Genomic DNA, 19,885 nt, shown 5'->3' with positions numbered 1-19,885 from the left:
GTGAACACCTAGGTGCCCCAATCTTTGTTTTGAGCTAGATTTGCTAAGAAGTCAGCGCAACAATTCCCTTCCCTAAACACATGGACGAAAAGGATGCCTTTGAAGTTCTTAACCATGCCCATGCAATCGTTTAACAAGGTGGCATAGCTAGAATCTGTCTCATTTTTTCCATTCATGAGGTCAACCACCGTATTGGAATCCATCTCCACGATAACCCGAGAAACTCCCTTTTAAAGGCAGAGCCGTAGACCCTCCCTTAGGCCCCACAACTCCGCCATGAAACTATTGGTCCTTCCTATTTTCGTTGTGAACCCCCAAACCAACTCCCCGGATTCATCTCGCACAAGGCCACCTACTGAAGCCATCCCTGTATTTTGTTTGACAGCTCCATCTGTGTTCAGTTTTCGCCAGCCGTGACGAGGGGGATGCCATTGGACCCATGTAGAGGACGCCGTGCCTGTGTTGATCGGCGTTAGAGCCTCCCTCTTATCCTTAAGCTGGGCAGCCACCCAAGAGACGCATGCCAGAGGAGTCATTTTCTTCTTATTGAAAACCCATTCATTCCTGTTCTTCCATCTCATCCAAAGGGTAAGCACGAATGTTTCCCGCCAGCTCTATATATATATATATATATATATATATATATATATATATCCTTTTAAAAGGAGTTTGAATTGTATAGCAAAGAGTTTCTCTCTCGCGTATGAGTCTTGATTTGACTTGTGTGTACCTGTGGACACGAATGTGGCAGCTCATGTTATCCTTACGTGTGGAGGTACTTTTTTGAGCGCACTGTTCTGGAACGTGTTCATTCTAATTTTTAGGAATTAATCTCAATTTTAATTTTTAAAATTAATGTTTGTAACAACAGTGTTAAATTTCATATTAATCATGTCTATTTTGAAGGTTACAAAACTGCTTTTAAATCAATGTTAATGCCATGGTTTAAATGATATTTAACCATCCTCTCCTATATAAGCATTGGTTGAGTAAGAGATTTTACACAATATGACAACAATCCTACATATTTTTCTCTCCAGAAAACTATGCCCTTCCTTCCCGAAAAATTATATGTTCTAACTAGTGCTCTAGTTTGTCGGATGATGGAAGTGGGGGATCATGCAAAGGGAAAACTCAACCCACCAAGTTGAAGGTCACCCTGACAATATGGCCGAAACGCTCCAAGAAGACAATCTGCGACGATAGTTGGATTGATCGAGAGGACCAGTGAACGACTCTGCATCCAACTATGCAGGACGAACCATGCGGCCTAGCCTGCCATGCGGCCTACCCGACAGGCTGACCAACAAGTCGTTATGACTATAGTCCATCTAACCGTCTTAGTACCTCGAAGTGGCGTGCCTAGTCTAAACATCCAGGTACTAGTGGCGTATACCATGTTATCCTCAACACTGTGCGAGTCAAGGGAGAACCATAGTGCAATATCAACATGAGGTTCCATAGCAAGATGTGTCGTATCCACCACAACGATTTGCCCAAACGTATCAACCACGGTTAGGGACCCCCGGGTACTACTTTGTAGTATCTACTCCTCAAATCCCAATTGCGGAGCAACAAAACCTAGTCACGCAGCATGTCCAACAACCGCCCATGCAACCCCAAAATCACAACTCGGAGGAAATAAAAGTGGCAAACAGACCGGGTACCCGGAGGAATAAAAGTGGCAGATTAATTGATGTGAGTCCAATTGTGCATATTTTTATTATTAATTTAATTATATTTGTTAGACTTAGGCTCATAATTTTGGTAATTTAATTGCATAATCCATTGTTTTATCATTTAGTTATGGTCTACACTTGTTTTGAATATTTTACGGTGTTTGTTAGTATTTTTGAACTATTGTAGGTCAATTCTATGAGCAAGGAAAATTCGAGAACAAGCTTAAAGTCAAAATGAATTAAAAGTCGTGTACCCAGCAAGTTCGACGCGTCAAGCCAAGGCTTGACACGTCCAGATTTTCCAGAATGCCTCTGGAAATTGAGCCGAGAGGCTCGACGCGTCGAAATGACCGGCGCTTAATTGCGAGAAGCGTAGAAGGCGTTGTTTGCAAAAGTCCAAAGGGCGGCGTCAATTTCCTTATATTCCTTATATTAGATGAAGCAGTGAAGCACTACAATAATTTCCAAATCAAATTAAAAGGTGCATTTTCCAAAAGCAAAATTTACGAGGGCAATTTATAAAATAAATTAAGAGAATTTCGATTTCGCTCCAGTTTGATTCCAGCTATAAAATCTTACCTTCCTTAATTTTAAAATTTATTCAGCTATAAAATCTCACATTCCAGATATATTATTCATATTTATAACTCTACAATTGCGACGTACAATATTTCATCGTAGTTACTTTGGTGGAAAATTATTTTTCATTGGTAGCTTTGCGATATACTAGTTACGTCGCAAGAATTATTTAGTTTAATAAATTTTGTAGATGAGTAATTACGACAAATATTTCAATTCGACGAACTTGCGACATACATAAATAATAATTTTAATATATTTTAAATTTCTATTATTATTAACTAAATCAACCCAAAGATCCACAACTACTAATGTACCTAATGTAGCAAATGAGGCATTACAAGAGCTTTTGAAGAAATGGTTGTCAGAACAACTCCCTGGTATGTTATCTTCTTTAGGCTATCATCCTATGGATAGTACATTTGGAGACAATGTTCCACCATCATCAAGTAGTGATAATCCAAACACTTCACAAAATGACAATCAAGAAACCGAAAGTAATAGGTGTGGTGATTGACATGTTGATAGGGATGGGGATGGACATGATGAATTGGAAGCACCATATATGATAATTTAGTATGTTGTTAATTAATCTGCTGCAACACATAGTATTTTGTGATTATGCATGTACAAAGCTAACATCAACTACTTGTTTTGGTTACAACTTTGACAAGTTAAACTATCCCAACATATTTTTTGGATTAGCTTGTCCATTGAGATTTATGTTTTGTATATTAGTATGATGTTAGCTAACAGCTCTTAACTCCAATTTAGAGGAGGATATCAGTTAGCAACCCCACAAGATTAGTGGTCTTTTTGTTGTTTTTTAGCGATGAGGCATATTTGTATTAAACTAATTATATCTATGATGAATTGAATTTACTATTTTATATTGGGTGTTACTTATTTTGTATGCATAAGATTTGTGACAGAAAAATTATAAATTATACTAGTTTGAATGATGTGATTTACGACAAGCATTGTGACGAACACTACGACGTAAAATACAATTATTATAATATATTATAATATTAACTACATCACAATTGACATATAATTGTGACAAACAAAATTATATTTAAAAAATTTGCGGCATATTACAACGACAAACATATAACAACAATTGCGATATACGATATGACGAATGACATTTAAAATTAATAAAATTGCGACATACATTTCGACAAAATTTTGGAAATGACGACGAATATGAAAAAGTATTTGCAACGATTGTAAAAGCAATTGCGACAAAAAAAATGATACAAACGACAGACTAATAAGCATAATTGCAACGAACAAAAATATTATTTGCGACACCTCGTGGCAAACTAATGCGACTGATTTCGGTTATAAATTACGACAAAATTAAAATATATTGTGACAAAAATATGATCATCGATGATAATAATTAATTGTGACAAAAAGTCGCAACTAAGCAATTGCAATTCAACCTGATGTAACGATTATGTTTTGTCGCAAAGTATGTCACAATTTATCTTTTGCGTCGAAATTGTGGCTAATTATGAGAGAACCCGTCCGTCACTGTACTATAGCTATGTTTTTTAGTAGTGAGTGACTTAATGGCTTATAAGAACAAATACCGGGGCGCACCGAATTTTCTTTTCTTCAACCACCGAAATGATGTTGGTGGAATGTGCTGTCGAATGATTCAAAACTGAAGGATACGATAGGTCGGTTGGTCAATTTTGACCAATTGCCACGCATGCATCACGTGTTAGTTAGCCATATCCTTTTTTTTTTTTTTTTTAAATTGTCTATAAATTCTTTCATTTTAATTTATGAAATCATTTGAAATTTATGAATGATTTGTCCTTCACTCTTGTGGAACAATAAGGCAATAAGAGGAGGGCTCTGTTTGGTAACGCTAAGCTAGGAGCTTATAGCTTATTTTAAGCTACTAATAAGCTATAAGCTCTGTTTGGTAATGTTCCCAAAATAAGCTCCTAGCTTAAAATAAGAGCTTATTTTCGAACGCTACTTTAGGTAGCGTTTCAAAATAAGCTACTAGCTTCCTAACTTTTTTTCCATCTTTACCCTTATTATTTTAAAATAATAACATATTTTAATTAACCTTATGAATAAAACCCTTTCTCTTCCCCTATTCCAACTTTCCCATCAATCCCTTCCTTAGTCTTGTTTCCTGCTAAACAATTATGTTGAAACTTTAGCTTATTATTATTATTATTATTATTATTATTATTATTATTATTATTATTATTATTATTATTAACGTTAATGTTATTTAAAATTAGCAATATGGCTTCAATATCAAATTGAACAAGAACCGCCAACTAATGCTCAAGAAGCATTCAATCGTACACATTCTTCTCTTCGAAGTTGTATTGAGAGGTCGTTTGGAGTATTGAATAAGAGATGGAAGATACTTGCTAAAATACCGCAGTTTAGTGAAGAGACCCAAATTGATGTTATTATGGCCACATTTGCACTACATAATTATATTCGGAAGAATTTCACAAGATGACATGATATTTAATGTGCTTGAGCAGCATCCAGATTACATACCGCCTGATGAACTTCAAGATTCAAGTATTAATATCTCCATCAACGAAAATGTAAGTCACACCTATGGAGATGAAGGAGATTCGCAACAATATTGCTACTTCATTATGAGATGCTAGATCATGATCATGCTATTAGTTTTATTTTAAAAAGTGTTTATTTTTTTTTAGAAGACGAAATGTTAAATTTTAATATGTAAACAAACTAATTTAAATTTTATGAAGATGTCCTTTTCAGTCTTTTTACATATATCAGCTAATCAAAAAGCTAATTTTACCAAACACTTTCAATCATAACAGCTAGCTTAACAGCTCTTCAATTTTCAGCTCCGAGGTTATAGCTTTTCAGCTTTCAGCTCATTTTCAGCTATCAGCTCCTAGCTTATAGCTTTTCAGCTAGGTTTGCCAAACAGAGCCGAGGTATGTTCGTGATGGTTTTGTTTGAACCGAGTCTACTATAAAGGCCATGTTTAGTTAACAGCGAATCTGTCATTTTTTGACGCATCCGCTGTTTTGTTTGGTTAAGCAGAGATTTGGACTCAAACCGCTACTCTTGCAAATGCTACACTTTGCAGCGTTTGCAGTTGGCGTTTTGAGAAAAATTAAATTTTCCCCAAAATGCCTCTGTTTATATAAAAAAGAAAAAAAAATTAACTTAGTTGAGGATCGAGCCATTAACGGCTCCTCGATGTTGCCCACCCAGATGGGCAACTATTTGTTCAAAGTGGAGCCTTGAGGCTCCTTAAATAGGAACCTCAAGCCTCAAGCTGCTCCCTTCTTCTTCTTCATCCTTTTTTTTTTTTGTTTTTGTTTTTGTTTTTGTTTTTAATAAATATTATTATTATTATTATTATTATTATTATTATTATTATATATTTAACCTATTGAATGACGTTATTATTATTATTATTATTATTATTATTATTATTATTATTATTATTATTATTATTATTATTATTATTATTATTATTATGTATACCCTTATAGGTCATTTTACATGTTAACCGCTAATCTAAACAGCTAATTTTACCAAACACTTTTTTACAAACCGCTAATGCAATCCGCTGGTCAACCCCGCTAATACAATCCGTTATTTGATAATCGCTAACATAATCCACTACCGCTAACCGCGGATAATCAGACAAGCCTAAAATCTTGTTAGTTGCACTTTTTTTAATATTTTGCTTCATATTCCCTTCTTTCATTGGCAATAAAAATGAACCTCCCATTGCGCCAAAGATCTATATACAGTAAAATGAGCCTCCGGGGTCCCATGTCTTCATCAACATACATTTGCATTTTATACAAAAGGTTGAAATATTTTCTAAATATAATTGAATCGTTACATACAAAAAAAAAAAAAAAAAATCAATTATCGTCATATGCATCACTATGCATGCACTCTAAGAAAATAAAAAAGAAGAAGGAAATACATCAACAAGCAATTTCTATCCATAACGTAACAATAGATATATTATACTTAATAAAACAGAATTAATCAAATAAAGAACAGAACAGATTGGTTAGATAAATATTCTTCATTTAAAATTTTGTAAGATTATACTTATAATAGTTCATGTATATTGGCAAATTATATTGTAAACCATGGTCCATATTCAAAGGTGGATCATTGATAAATGTTCATTTTTAATGCATTGAATGTTTATTTTCAAATAGTATAAAAAAATGAAAAATACTTTCACCAAAACACATTATCATTACCAAATATTTGATTTTCATTCCGATTCAGATTCCCATGTGCGAACCATTTTAAACACGCCCTTACAGCACGTTTGGTTCACGGAATGAATTTTGAGGTAATAGGAATGCTATTCCATAAGGAATGGAACAGGCAAGGAATAGAATAGAAATTGTATTCTATTGTTTGGTTCGCGGAAGGAATAGCCTTTAGGAATTATATTACAGTGTTTGGTTGATTTAAGGAATAGAAATGAAATATGTTTTAAAAGACATAAATACCCTTATAAAAATATGTGGTGGTGGCGGTGGTGGTAGTGGTGTTGGGGTGGTAGTGGTGGTGGTGGCGGTGGCAGTGGTGGGGGCGACGGTGACGGTTGACGGTGACGGTTGTGGCAGTGGTGGTGGGGGCGGCGACGGTTGTGGCGGCGGTGGTGGTGCTGCTGCTGGGTGGTGGTTCTGGTGGCGATGGTGGTGGTGGCGGCGGCGGCGGCGGTGGTGGTGGTGGTGGTGGCAGTGGTGGTGCTGGGGTGGTAGTGGTGGTGGTGGCGGTGGCAGTGGTGGGGGGCGGCGACGGTTGTGGTGGTGGTGGTGGCAGCGGCGACGGCGGCGATGGTGGTGGTGGTGGTGGCGGCGGCGGCGGTGATGGTGGTGGTGGTGGTGGCGACGACGGTGGTGAAATATGATAAATTTATATATAGGATAAAAAAATTAGGTTAAAGAAAGGGGTAAAAAAGAAAATTGATTCTAAAATCTATTCCTGAGCGTTCAGTAATATGCTAATACCAGGGGGCCCTAGTAATAGCTATTACTGTATTTGAGGTAATAGGCTATTACCAGGAATATTATTCCTGGTAATAGAAATTGTTACCAAACAAAGGAATAGGCCTATTACTGGGAATGCTATGCCATTCCCGGCCTATTCCGTGAACCAAACGGGCCATTAGTATATTAAAAGTGACCTTATATATCAATGGTTCACCTTATAATATATATAACCATGGTCCATGGTATAATGATTGACGTATATCTTGTACCTAAAAATATGTATCCTTGTAGTCGTTATACTTAGAGTAATATTATATACTTGATGATACCCAGGGTGAATAACAACTCAAAGGCCAAGTGAAGGTTTCAGAAGGTCTAATTATAAGGGCTTGAGTTAAGAAGACCAAACAAGTCCTCAACTTGCACATTCAACTTAATTTGGCTTCAGGTGTGGATTGAGATTTAGGGTATACTGTTCTTCTAACTTAGAGACCCAAAAAGAGAACTCAAGAGTCAAGAGTATTAATTCTTCTTGAAATAATGTTCATAGGAATCCAAGTTCAAGTCACAAACCCCATAAGGGAATGAAGCTCCATTTTGGTGCGTTTAGCTTAAAAGAATCTCAACGTCAATAGTACCAATATGTGACTTATAGGAAAACCAGTGTTGTAAAAATCGCGCTTAGGCGCCGATTAATCGGCGCCTAGGCGCTAGGAGGCCGCCACGAGGAATGGCCTCGGCGGCCTCCTCCGCGGCCGGCCGCCTAACCGGCCGGTTCGGCGGTTCGACGATTTTTTTTTTTTTTTTTTTTTAATTTTTGAAAATGTCGGAAAAGTTTCGGAAGACATAACTTTTGACTCAGGTTGTCTGATTTGGACAATTTTTTTTTTCAAATCGCGTATTTTTTCGAGATCTATACACCGCAAACAGCCAAAGGCAGTTTGGTCCACTAATTTCTCAAAAAAATGCTTCTTTAGCTCTTAATTTTAGTTTTTTTTTAAATGTATTTAGATGGTTTAAACAATCTTTTAAACAATTTTACAACCACTTTTGTAAATAGTTTCTAAGAAATAACTATGGAAACCTTATGTTTTAGTACTAAATTTTGAATTTTAAATTTTTTTTTAATTAAAAAAAATAAATAAAAATAAATAAATAATAAATAAAAAATCGGTGCCTAGGGGGCGCCTAACGTTTTTTGCAACATTGAGGAAAACTGACTTTTTTTTTCCGTGAATTATATGTTTATTGTACTTTTTCTCCTTGAATTATTCATGTATCCATATTAGCCTCCTCAATTATTCTAAAAGTGGCAGTTTTTCTCCTTGATATATTAAATGGAAATTTCTATCCTTAAAATACAAATTTTATTTATTTACCTTCTTCAACAAATTATATTGCTTATATGTAGTGATGATCACAGTTCGGTTTGAACTGAACCGGACACTATAACAATCAAATCAAAATTTTTCGGTTATGATTCAGAACCAGAACCCGATATTCGTGTTTCAGTTTATTAAAATCATAAACTGAAAAAATTGGATCCTGAACTGTGAACCGGAGGTTCGAATCGGAACAACTACTAGCATTAGCTTAAAAAATAGAATTATAATATTTGCAAATAGTGTATGTTCTTTTCCGCATTTATTATGATTCTCACATATAAGTATATATAACCGCGATTTGGTTTTGATTTTGAATTGTCGGTTCAAGCTTTCAGATCCAGTTTGAATTGCTGGTTTAACTTTTAAAATTTTATTTTTTTTTTTAAATTTTTAAAATAGTCTAAATTCAACAATTAATGTTTTTTATTTGTTTCAATTCAGAACATGAACTTGCAATTCCGGTTCCCGAATTTAATAAACTCTAAATATCGGGTTCTGGTTCTAAATTTTGTAATCGAAACCTTTCTGTTGGGTTGCTATAGTGTCTGTTCGGTTTGAACCAAATTGCGGTTATACTTTGTTGGAAAAGAAAAATAAATAAAATATTTATTTTAAGGGTAAATATATCTATTTAACATATCATAGGGAAAAAACTATCACTTAAATAATTCAAGTAGAAAAAGTACTATAAGTATATAATTCATGAGAAAAAGTGCTATTTTCCCAGCCTTATATATTGAAGAGAAATATTCATCTATTATTAACGAGTAATTGGATGATTCTAGAAATTAAAGTTAAGATGAATTAAAATAGAAGGGAGAGTCATGCCACTTACTTTTATTCCTTCCATATTTAATAATATTCGCAAGTCGTTTTACAAACAAAAAGTTAATGTCAACAAAAGACCTAGATTTTACTAAGTAAAATAATTCGTTTATGAGTCAATTTTAGTTTATTTGACCACTATTAATTGTTTGACTTGATTAAAAAAATCAATATAGGTGTTTGGTTAATTAACTTTTTGTAACTCTAAAATGCTAAAATTCAAAAAACTGTTCAAAATAATTTTTTCAAGTAACTTAAAATTACCAAACAAATATCAGCTAACAGCGTAGCTAATTTATTTACCAAACACCTTTCTACAATTAACTAATGTTATTAACTAATTATATCTTCTAATTAACCCAATTAACTAATAGCTTAACAGCTATTTACCAATGCTTAGTTATTTTCTAAAGGTCGCTAAGAACAAGATTCAAATTAAAACATTTAAATCCGGCCATCTTCAATGACCAACTGAGCATCTGACTTCACTTGGATGCGATTAAAATGAGCCAACTCAAAGCCTCCCTTATACCTACAACTTCGGCAATTGTCAATGAGAAATTGCCCACCCATTGAAACTGTTTTTGCAGCAATAAAAGAGCATTCAAAGTCCCTGGCCTTAGTCTACAACCGAACCCCATCTTCTTTAATTTCCTTGTGCATCAATTGTGACATCCACATTGAGTTTGAGCCTCTTGAGCATATAACTATTAATGTGCAATCCAACTATCAGCTTAGACTTTTAGTTAAGATGGAGCACATGCTTCAATTTGGTATAAGAGTCATTCCAAAGGTCATAAAAAGATACTAGGTCCACGTGTTGCTTGAAGCCCATCAAAAGTAAAGTAACGGTCCGCACGCGTGAGGGGCATGTTGAACATATAACTATTAATGTGCAATCCAACTACCAGCTTAGATTTTTAGTTGAGATGCTGAGCATATAACTATTAATGTGCAATTCAACTACAGCTTAGATTTTTAGTTGAGATAGAGCACATGCTTCAATTGAGCCAACTTTAATGAGGGTTTTTCCATTTTTATTGCCGATCAGATCTAGTTAGGTTTGCTAAAATTTGCCGGTTATTTGAGTCTCTCCCGCCAAATTTGACAATCTGAGCATGATTGATGATCCTATTCTTCCAAATTTTCTGGTTTCAGGCATCTCAAATTTTCCAGCATATTGTGACAAGCAACGAGCATCCCAACTCATCCAGAGAGTTAAAAAATATAATTCATCCACTCAACGAAAGAGGCACAGTTAAAAACTTTGGATCCCACTCATAATATCCCAACACGATCTAGCATTTGTACAATAAATGGAAAATGGCACTTTCTCTCCTTGAGTTATATGCTTATAGTATTTTTTTTCCTGACTTATTCATGTACCCACATTTGTTCCCTCATTTATGTTAAAAATGACAATTTTTCTGTCTTTTATGTTACATGAACATTTTTACCCTTACAAATAATTATTTTATTATGGAAAAATTGCACGTTTCATCTAATTATAGAATTCGTTCCTGAGTGTTGGTCATGCCCACTTTTTGTCCCTAAGTTATCATTGGCGTTGCACTTTGCGTCCCTGAGTTATAGAGTAATTGTAGAATTCGTCCCCGAGTGTTGTTCATGTTCACTTTTCGTCCCTAAGTTATCATTAGCGTTGCACTTTTCGTCTCTGAGTTATACTAAAATTGTAAATTTCGTCCCTAATCACTACTACATAAATGGTATACTACGTTACTTAATAAACGATTTTTTTTTTTAAATAACCACTGTCTAATATATTTTGTCATACTACGTCACTTAATAGACGACGATTTTTTAAATAACCGCCGTATATACCTTAGTTAATTTTTTTTTACGTCATACAGTTTAAATAACTACCGACGGTTCTTTTTACACATACACGGCGGTTTTCGAAGTGCCGCACGTGTAAGTGTCTGTCGTAAATATACACTTTCTACGACGATTTTGGAAACCACCGTGTATGTTAACTATATACGTCGGTTAAACAACCGCCGTGTATGTTAACTATATAGGACATTTATTTAAACAATCATCGTCTATTAAGTGACGTAGTATAACACAATATATTAGACGACGATTATTTAAAAAACCACCGTCTATTAAGTGACGTAGTATACTATTTATGTAATAGTGATTAGGGTCGAAATTTGTAGTTTAGTATAACTTAGGGACGAAAAGTGCAACGTCAATGATAACTTATGGACGGAAAGTGAACATGACCAACACTTAAGGACGAATCCTACAATTACCTTATAACTCAGGGACGAAAAGTGAGCATAACCAACACTTAGGGACGAATTCTACGAAAATAAAGGTTGAATCCCCTGGTAACTCAACGAACTCAACTGAACCATAGAGACTAGACCTTTGCTTACCGCGCGCACACACTGCTGCTGATGAGACTCAATCCCTGGTCATTCTTCCCAAACTTCGCCCTATGACCAGTTGAGCTGCCCATGCGGGTTTCTTCAACAAATTATTGCTTGTATGTATGGATGACCACGGTTCGGTTCGAACCTAAATGGACACTGTAACAACCGAATCAAAATAGTAGGAACGGTTCTGGTTATGATTCAAAATAGGACAAATTTCAATTTTGGTCTTGTGACTATTGGGGTCTTGTTAATTGCAATCCACGACTTTCAAAATTGTTAATTAGTACCTTAACTATTCAATTTTTATCAATTTTGATCACTCCGATCAAATTATCGGCGAGAAGTAACCAGAAATTTAACAGTATTAATCCTAACAAGCCTTCAAGCCAAGTAAATGGAAAGGGAAATACTATATGTACTTCCATTCTCACTTGCAACTAGTATTTTTATATTTAAAATTTTAATGTAAACATATTTACAAGAACTCACATGAAGAAATTAGCCTATCAATATTTAGCACATCAAGAAATAAATTTAAGTAAATTTTAAGAATACATATAATGCAGCTCAAATGGAAAAGACAGATAATGTATGACAACTAGCACTCTAGCACACATATGGGGTCCACTAGTCCCTTGGTAAAAGCATTTTGTTAGTAGTGTGAACAAAAACTTAAATACATGCATGCATTCAACACATGATGTTATCCATACATATTTAAACGCACACAACGCATGTTATTCAAACTCATCTTTGCTGTGTGGTCAAAGTAATGAAGTCATAATAACTTAAAAAAAAAAGATGGAAATTACAGATTACAAAGAACATTTAATTTAACTTTTTAAAAAAATATAAAATTTTATTTGAAAACAAAACAGTACACCTAAGAATTTTAAATACAATTGTTATGCTGTTTTCTTCCAAAGCAAGGTTCTTAAAACTTGCGGCATTGGTTCCTATAAAAGCCCCCCAGAATGTCATATATGCAACAAAAACCAGACCATAAAACCCTCTTCTTTCTTCTTCCCAAAAAAGCAATAGTCTTGAGAAAATGTTTTCTCTTGCAGATATGCCCTCAACAGCTTCAGTTTTATCAGCCTACACCGCTTTCACAGCGCTCGCGGTCCTGATGAGGACCGTGGTGAACGAGCTCCAAGCCATGGCCAACCAGCTCGTGCCCGGGAGAATCCGGGACAAGGTTTTGTCAAAACTTGGAGGCCTATTCTACTGCAACTTCACTTCCCAAGTGAGTTTGGTGATTGATGAGTACAATAATGGGATTACCCACAACGAAATCTTCGAGGCTTCTGAGGTTTATCTGGGCACAAAGCTCAGCCCCTCAGCAGATAGGCTCAAGATCTCAAAGGCACCGGAGGAGAAGGCCCTCTCGTTCATCATCACCAAAGGGGAGAAAATCATTGATACATTTGAAGGCATGGAGTTCATCTGGGAATTGAAAGTCTCTGAATCTCGGAAGCCTGGAGGCTATAACGACTATGATCAGGGCTATTCTCCCTCAGAAACCATGGAGCATAGATCATTTGAGCTTAGCTTCAACAAGAAATTTAGAGAAATGGTGTTCAAATCATACATACCATTTGTGCTGGAGAGATCAAAGGCTATAAAAGAAGAGAAGAAAACCATAAAGCTTCATTCTCTGGGGAACTGGCATGCAAGTGTTAACCTTGAACACCCATCCACCTTTGAGACCCTAGCAATGGATGGGGAGCTGAAGAAGGAAGTGATTGCAGATTTGGAGAGATTTGTTAGGCGAAAAGATTACTATAGGAGAGTTGGGAAGGCATGGAAAAGAGGGTATTTGTTGTATGGACCTCCAGGGACAGGTAAATCCAGCCTGATAGCAGCCATGGCCAATTACTTGAAATTTGACATCTATGACTTGGATCTTGCCAGCCTACATAGCAACTTGGAACTCCATAGACTACTAGCCACAACCAAAAACAGATCCATTCTAGTGATTGAGGATATTGATTGCAGCATTGAATTGCAGAACAGGAATCTTGAACAATACTCTCACAACCAGGGTGATCAAAGTCAGGTATGGTAATAATTAAGCATATAGTGATGAGTTAACACCCAATTCAGTCCTCCACTATTTTGGTTTTTCTGGGTTAGTCCTAAATGACTTTTTCTGTTTAATTGGGTCTTGAAATTCAATAGATTTACCTAATTGAGTCCTATGTCAGATGGCTATTGGTTGTTAGAATCAATGATTAAATGGATAGAATCCACTATAGTTGAGAACTAAATTGGGTAAAATCAGTATAGTGGATAACTAAATTGGTATTAATAGAGGGAAAATTACTAAGCTATCATAACGAAGGATTCAATTAGGTAAAATCATTGAAGTCCAGAATCCAATTAGGCACAAAAAGGTATTTAGGATTAAATTGAGAAAAATCACTATAGTCCATGACTAAATTGGATAAAACCACTATAGTCGAAAACTAAATTAAATAAAACTACTATAGTCACTAAATTGGGTAAAAACCACTATATTTGAAGACTAAATTGGGTAAAATTACTATAGTCAATGACTAAATTGGGTAAAACTATTATAGTCGAAAGACTAAATTGGGTAAAATCACTATAGTGGATGACTAAATTGAGTACTAATAATGGAAAAATTACCAAGTTTAGGACCAATTAAGCACAAAAAATCAAACTAAATTGAAAAATAAAAACTATTATAGTCCATAACTAAATTGAATATTAACTCTGGATTTTATATTAGTATTGCACCACACCACTAAAGGTACTTGATGTTTGGTATGGGCAGCTAACTCTATCCGGATTGCTGAATTTCATTGATGGACTGTGGTCTTGCTGTGGCGACGAGAGGATTATTGTGTTCACAACAAACTACAAGGACAGATTGGACCCTGCACTACTCAGGCCAGGAAGAATGGACATGCACATCCACATGTCCTACTGCACTCCCACTGGATTCCGGGTTCTTGCATCAAACTACCATGGCCTCAAAGATCACTGCAGCTTCATTCAGATTGACAAACTTTTGGAAGAGGTGGAGGTGACACCCGCAGAGATTGCAGAAGAGCTGATGAAGAGTGAAGAGGCAGATGTTGCCCTTGAAGGGCTCATCAAGTTTATGCAAAAGAAGAAGAAAACTGCAGAGGGTGATGATGAGGTGAAGGTGGGAAGGGGTACTGGAATCTGCAGTGAGGAAATCAAAGCAGTGGTTAAGAAGACAGTGGTGAAAAACAAGAGCAAGAAGAGGAGGAATATGGTTAAAAAAACAGGTTGTGGGTATGTAGCATCTTCAACCATGGTTAACCAGGGATTAGTGACCCGCAGGACTGGGCTGGCAGGATTGTGGTGTAATGAAACTATGTGTATGGAATGAAACTGAATAGCAGGTCTTACATATTCAGTGTATATTGTAAAATAAAACTGTAGTTGAATAAAAATGATACTTTGTGTTTGGGTGTGTTTGGGACTTGATTTTGGATAAAATTGAAAAATTTCTGGGATGGAAAAAATGTCAAGAACATTTGTTCCAGCGGGTAGTCAGTGGGGGACGAACCCCCACTCGACCACTCGCCAGAAACTGGCCACTGTTCCAGCGGGTGGACGACCACCCGCCGGACTGTCCGCTGGAACAGGCAGCCCACCGGCGGGTAGTGGTGTCGTAATGAAATTACATTGTGTGTGAAATGAAACTAAATAGGAGGAGGCCTCATATATGTAGTGTATATAATTAAATGAAACTGTAGTTAATTAGAATTATGCTTTAGTGGTATTGTAATGAAATTACAGTGGGTATAAAATGAAATATATCGAATAGCAAGTCTCACATATTGAATGTATTTTTTTTTTTTTTTGAAAGTCACATATTGAATGTATATTCTCAAATGAATTGAAAATGTAATTGAATAATAATGATACTTTATTGGTGATGTAATGAAATTACATTGTGTATAAAATGGATTTGAATAGCATATCTCACAAATTGAGTATATATTATCAAATGAAACGGTAGTTTAAACTACAATAATGTATATAAAATAAAACTAAATAATGAGAGAGATTGTTCACATGGACTATATGTTAGACTAAATATATATATCACATGCATATAATATGTGATACAGGACCGACTAATCAATTTCTCATTCACCCATAATCCGTTTTGAGCATACAATATATCGATCTCATCCTCTGGCTATGAAGAACCCGAATCCACTTTGACCCGACCCAAATCGGTAGTGGGCTCTACATATATTTGTACCACAAAATAGCCCCTTAAAATGTCATTTATGTTATTTTTTTTCAACAATAAACCAACTTAGGTTGCTCATAGTTAATTGCCGCCGGCTTAAACCAATAAGACTAATAGGTTGCTCTCATTGAAAGTCGAACTTATAACAGTGTAGTTACTAAGTCAACAATCTAACCAACTTAATTGGTTTGCCCATATATGGTTATTATTAGTTAATTAAGAAAGAGGTAGCGTGAACAAAGAAAATTGAATTACATATTAAAATTCAAAATTCTGACTACAAGTAGTATAAATGTGGTGCGGGTACAAGATTTTTGAATGGTCATCTGATTATTCACTTGGATCAATATGCTTGGTATTATCTTCATGGAGGGGCTTTAATTTTATTTTCAGGATCATATTGTAATCTTTAAATAAGCTTCCAAACTTTGAATGTTTCTATGATGATCTCTACAATGAATGAGTAGTCATATTTATAATTAGAATAAGAAATATTTTTATAAATTCAAACTCTTTTGATGTTATATAATTAAATAAATTAAATATAATATCAATATTATACAAAATATATTTAAATATTTTAATATTAAAAAATATTCATCCTTATAAAAATTTCAATGTCGAGAGGTGGTTATTACTATTTGTCATATATTTATATTATTTTTATCTTTATATAAATTTTAAAAAATTCATTTAGGATTTTCCTTTATCCTTAATTAGGAGTTTCAGCAATGCTAAGACTGTTTGTACTATTTAAAGGATAAAGCATGTTTGAATTTCTGTAACAGCACGTTTTAGTTTGGTTCACCGAATAGACTTGAAATGGAGTAATATTCTTAGGAATAAGTCTATTCTTGTGTTTGGTAATAATTTTTATTCGCAGGTACAATATTTCAAGGAATGAGTTATTTCCCTAGGAATAACTATTACTTGACCCCTTGGAAGGCTGGTAATTAACATATTCTTGAGTTCTTAAAATAAGACTAATTTTCATATTTACTACTTTACTCTTATTATTATTATTATTATTATTATTATTATTATTATTATTATTATTATTATTATTATTATTGTTATTATTGTTATTATTGTTATTATTGTTATTATTATTATTATTATTATTATTATTATTATTATTATTATTATTATACATTCAGAATGTGAAATTATAACTTCATAACTATACATTCAGAATTGCATAACTACTACACATCCATAACTTCATAACTATACATTCAGAATGTGAAATTATAAAATTATGAACATATGTTTACGTAACTAACGACAATCAAAAATGATTTTTTAAAAAAAAGTAAAACGACGCTGTTTTTGCAACCGTATATACCATGCATGGTGCACACAGTTGCACAACATAATTTACCGGGATTCACAAGCCAGGCCACTTAAGGATCTTTAAGTTTTTCTACCACTTTATTATTATATTATAAATTTCACCCTTGTCAACTAATCATCTCATATGTTGGTCGTTGTTTATTGATATGAAAATTAGATATATTTTTTTAGAATTGTTCTTACTCATTAGAGAAACTATGTACAACTTTGTCACATATTTAATAATTATACATTATCATTGAAATAAACACATCACCAATATAATAGTTTGTCATTGAACATTGTATACATTTCGTGCAACATGCATGAAGTACTGAAGTGTCTACAACTAATCATAATAATGACTAACGCGATCACGATATCATTCTTGTCAATAAGAGTTAATCATTCAAACTTGTAATTAGTAAAGATATAATTAAGTCTCGAGAATAAGGAAATGTTGGGAAGCCAAATACTTTGTCATTTAATAACATCACTATTGCTTCTCAAAATGAATGTTTCGGGGTTCGTAGAGGATTTTTCTCTAATTTTTTGTGACTAAACATCCATCTTGTTTTTCATCATCTCACTCAATTTCAAAAATATTTATTCGCAATAGTATAAATTTTTTCTAAAATTTTTATGGACCAATTGATATATATCAATTTTTCGCACACATTTTAAGACAACAAAATAAATGCAATATGTTTTTTAATTGGGTGTTGCTATTTGCACCACCCTTAAGTTAAAAGTGGGTATAAAGTACTTTGGAATTGTAAAAAGTTAAAATTTTTTAATAATTACTTAGGTGGTGTAAATAGTCAAATGAGAGTTTATATTGCTATTTACACCACATTGGTCAAATGTCATTTATGAGGTGTAATTAATAATTTTTTAATTTAAAATTAAATTAATTAAAACATTAAATAAATAAATAAATAAATAATGAAGAAGAACGCCTTCGTCTATGGCGGCCTAGAGATGAAGGACCTCTTCGTCTCCAAGCTGGAGACAAAGAGGTCCATTCGTCTCCAGCAACTACAAGACACATCAGCCCAAAAAAAAAAAAAAACAGTAAAACTTGCCTTCTCCGGTGAGAAGGCGAGGGGCTACCTTCTCACCGGAGAAGGCGACGGGTACCTTTTTAATTTTTATTTTTTTTATTTTTAATTAATAGTTTGATTGTTAAAAAAAATAAATAAATAATAAATATTAATGTTTGACTACATCTAATGAAGGTGGTGCAAATAACACTTTTATATTTGCACTACCTATAAAGCTATTACACCTATTAAATAGGTGGTGTAAATAACAAATAGGGTGATTCAAATAAAATTTCCCTTTTCAATTTTGCCCATCTTTTCTCTCACTAATAACCTACTTAAACATAAGATAAACTCAACCCGACTTGATCCACGAATTGTGACATATATCAAGTGGTGGCTTTGGTGTTTACTTAGCTTTAACCCAAATTTTGGATCCTATATATTGTGAAATGCACATACTTACATAAAATTGTGTCAATTATATATTTAATAAGTGTTATCAACCTAGCACGACTGGAATATAATCTATTCAATTGTGTATAACTAACCCAGACAAACTATGCTCTATCTAGGAGGGAATGCAACTTGTCCATTGGGCAAGATCAGAGAACTCAGAAGGCAATGCAGTGCAGTGACAGACTTGGATGTTTATTCAGTAGTGTTTTGGTTTAAATCAATGTTGCAAAAATCGCGCCTAGGCGCTAGGCAGCGGCTGTCACCTAAAAATTCGGTGGAATTGTCGTTCTAGGTGGTCGGCCGCCGTGGACTAGGCGGGAATTAACTATTTAAAAAAAAATTCAAATTAAAAAAATAATAATAAAAAATCGGTGCCTAGATATCCCCAGACACCTAGTGATTTTTTCAACTTTGGTTTAAATTACAAACTTGTATTGCATATTGAAATTACAATTTGATATATTTGGAGATGGTGAAAAGAATTTAAAATCGAAGGAAGACATGGTGACACAACCTATCCTTATTATCTTATTGGTCTTACAATTTTAACCTATTTATGAATAAGATAGTCTAAATTCCAATCTAAGGTGAGGTGTATTTAATTGATTTGAGGATTAATTTGTTTTTTAATTAATTTTATATACAAGGCCAAGTAGTATTTTTTTTAATGCCACATAGACTTCTATGTGACAAGGTAATTGGTTGGTAAAGGAATTATCCGGCTAGTTGGTATGATTGCACGAATTTAACTTGTGTATCGGATCGGAGTGTGGGGACCCTTAGGATTGGAGTTCAACCTTTTGGAAGAACAAATTTAACTTGTGTACAAATCGAGTTAATTACATTATTATTAATTTAGTGATCTAATTAATTTTTGTTTATTTCTATTGCCTATTTCACGTTTTTCCTATTGT

General features: G+C 34.2%; 1 protein-coding gene across 1 annotated transcript; it reads left to right on the top strand.

Annotated features, from left to right (window-relative positions):
- The first annotated feature begins 12,875 nt into the window (after nt 1–12,875).
- Nucleotides 12,876–15,339, top strand: LOC109177327 (AAA-ATPase At3g50940-like). The gene is made up of 2 exons (XM_019326651.1): nt 12,876–13,935; nt 14,677–15,339. The coding sequence occupies exons 1-2, from the start codon at nt 12,928–12,930 to the stop codon at nt 15,259–15,261; spliced, it is 1,593 nt and encodes a 530-aa protein (XP_019182196.1). The 5' UTR covers nt 12,876–12,927; the 3' UTR covers nt 15,262–15,339.
- Nucleotides 15,340–19,885: the final 4,546 nt, after the last annotated feature.

The sequence above is a fragment of the Ipomoea nil genome, unplaced genomic scaffold, assembly GCF_001879475.1.
Source record: "Ipomoea nil cultivar Tokyo-kokei standard unplaced genomic scaffold, Asagao_1.1 scaffold0804, whole genome shotgun sequence".
Classification (NCBI taxonomy): Eukaryota; Viridiplantae; Streptophyta; class Magnoliopsida; order Solanales; family Convolvulaceae; genus Ipomoea; species Ipomoea nil.
This window is presented reverse-complemented; position numbering and strand designations above follow the sequence as displayed.

What these genes read in the sequence shown, in the direction of transcription:
- LOC109177327 (XM_019326651.1), top strand. Translation starts at nt 12,928, where the DNA reads ATGTTTTCTCTTGCAGATATGCCCTCAACAGCTTCAGTTTTATCAGCC. An exon ending in ACCAGGGTGATCAAAGTCAG is followed by an intron (nt 13,936 to 14,676) that starts GTATGGTAATAA and finishes TGGTATGGGCAG; the next exon opens with CTAACTCTATCCGGATTGCT.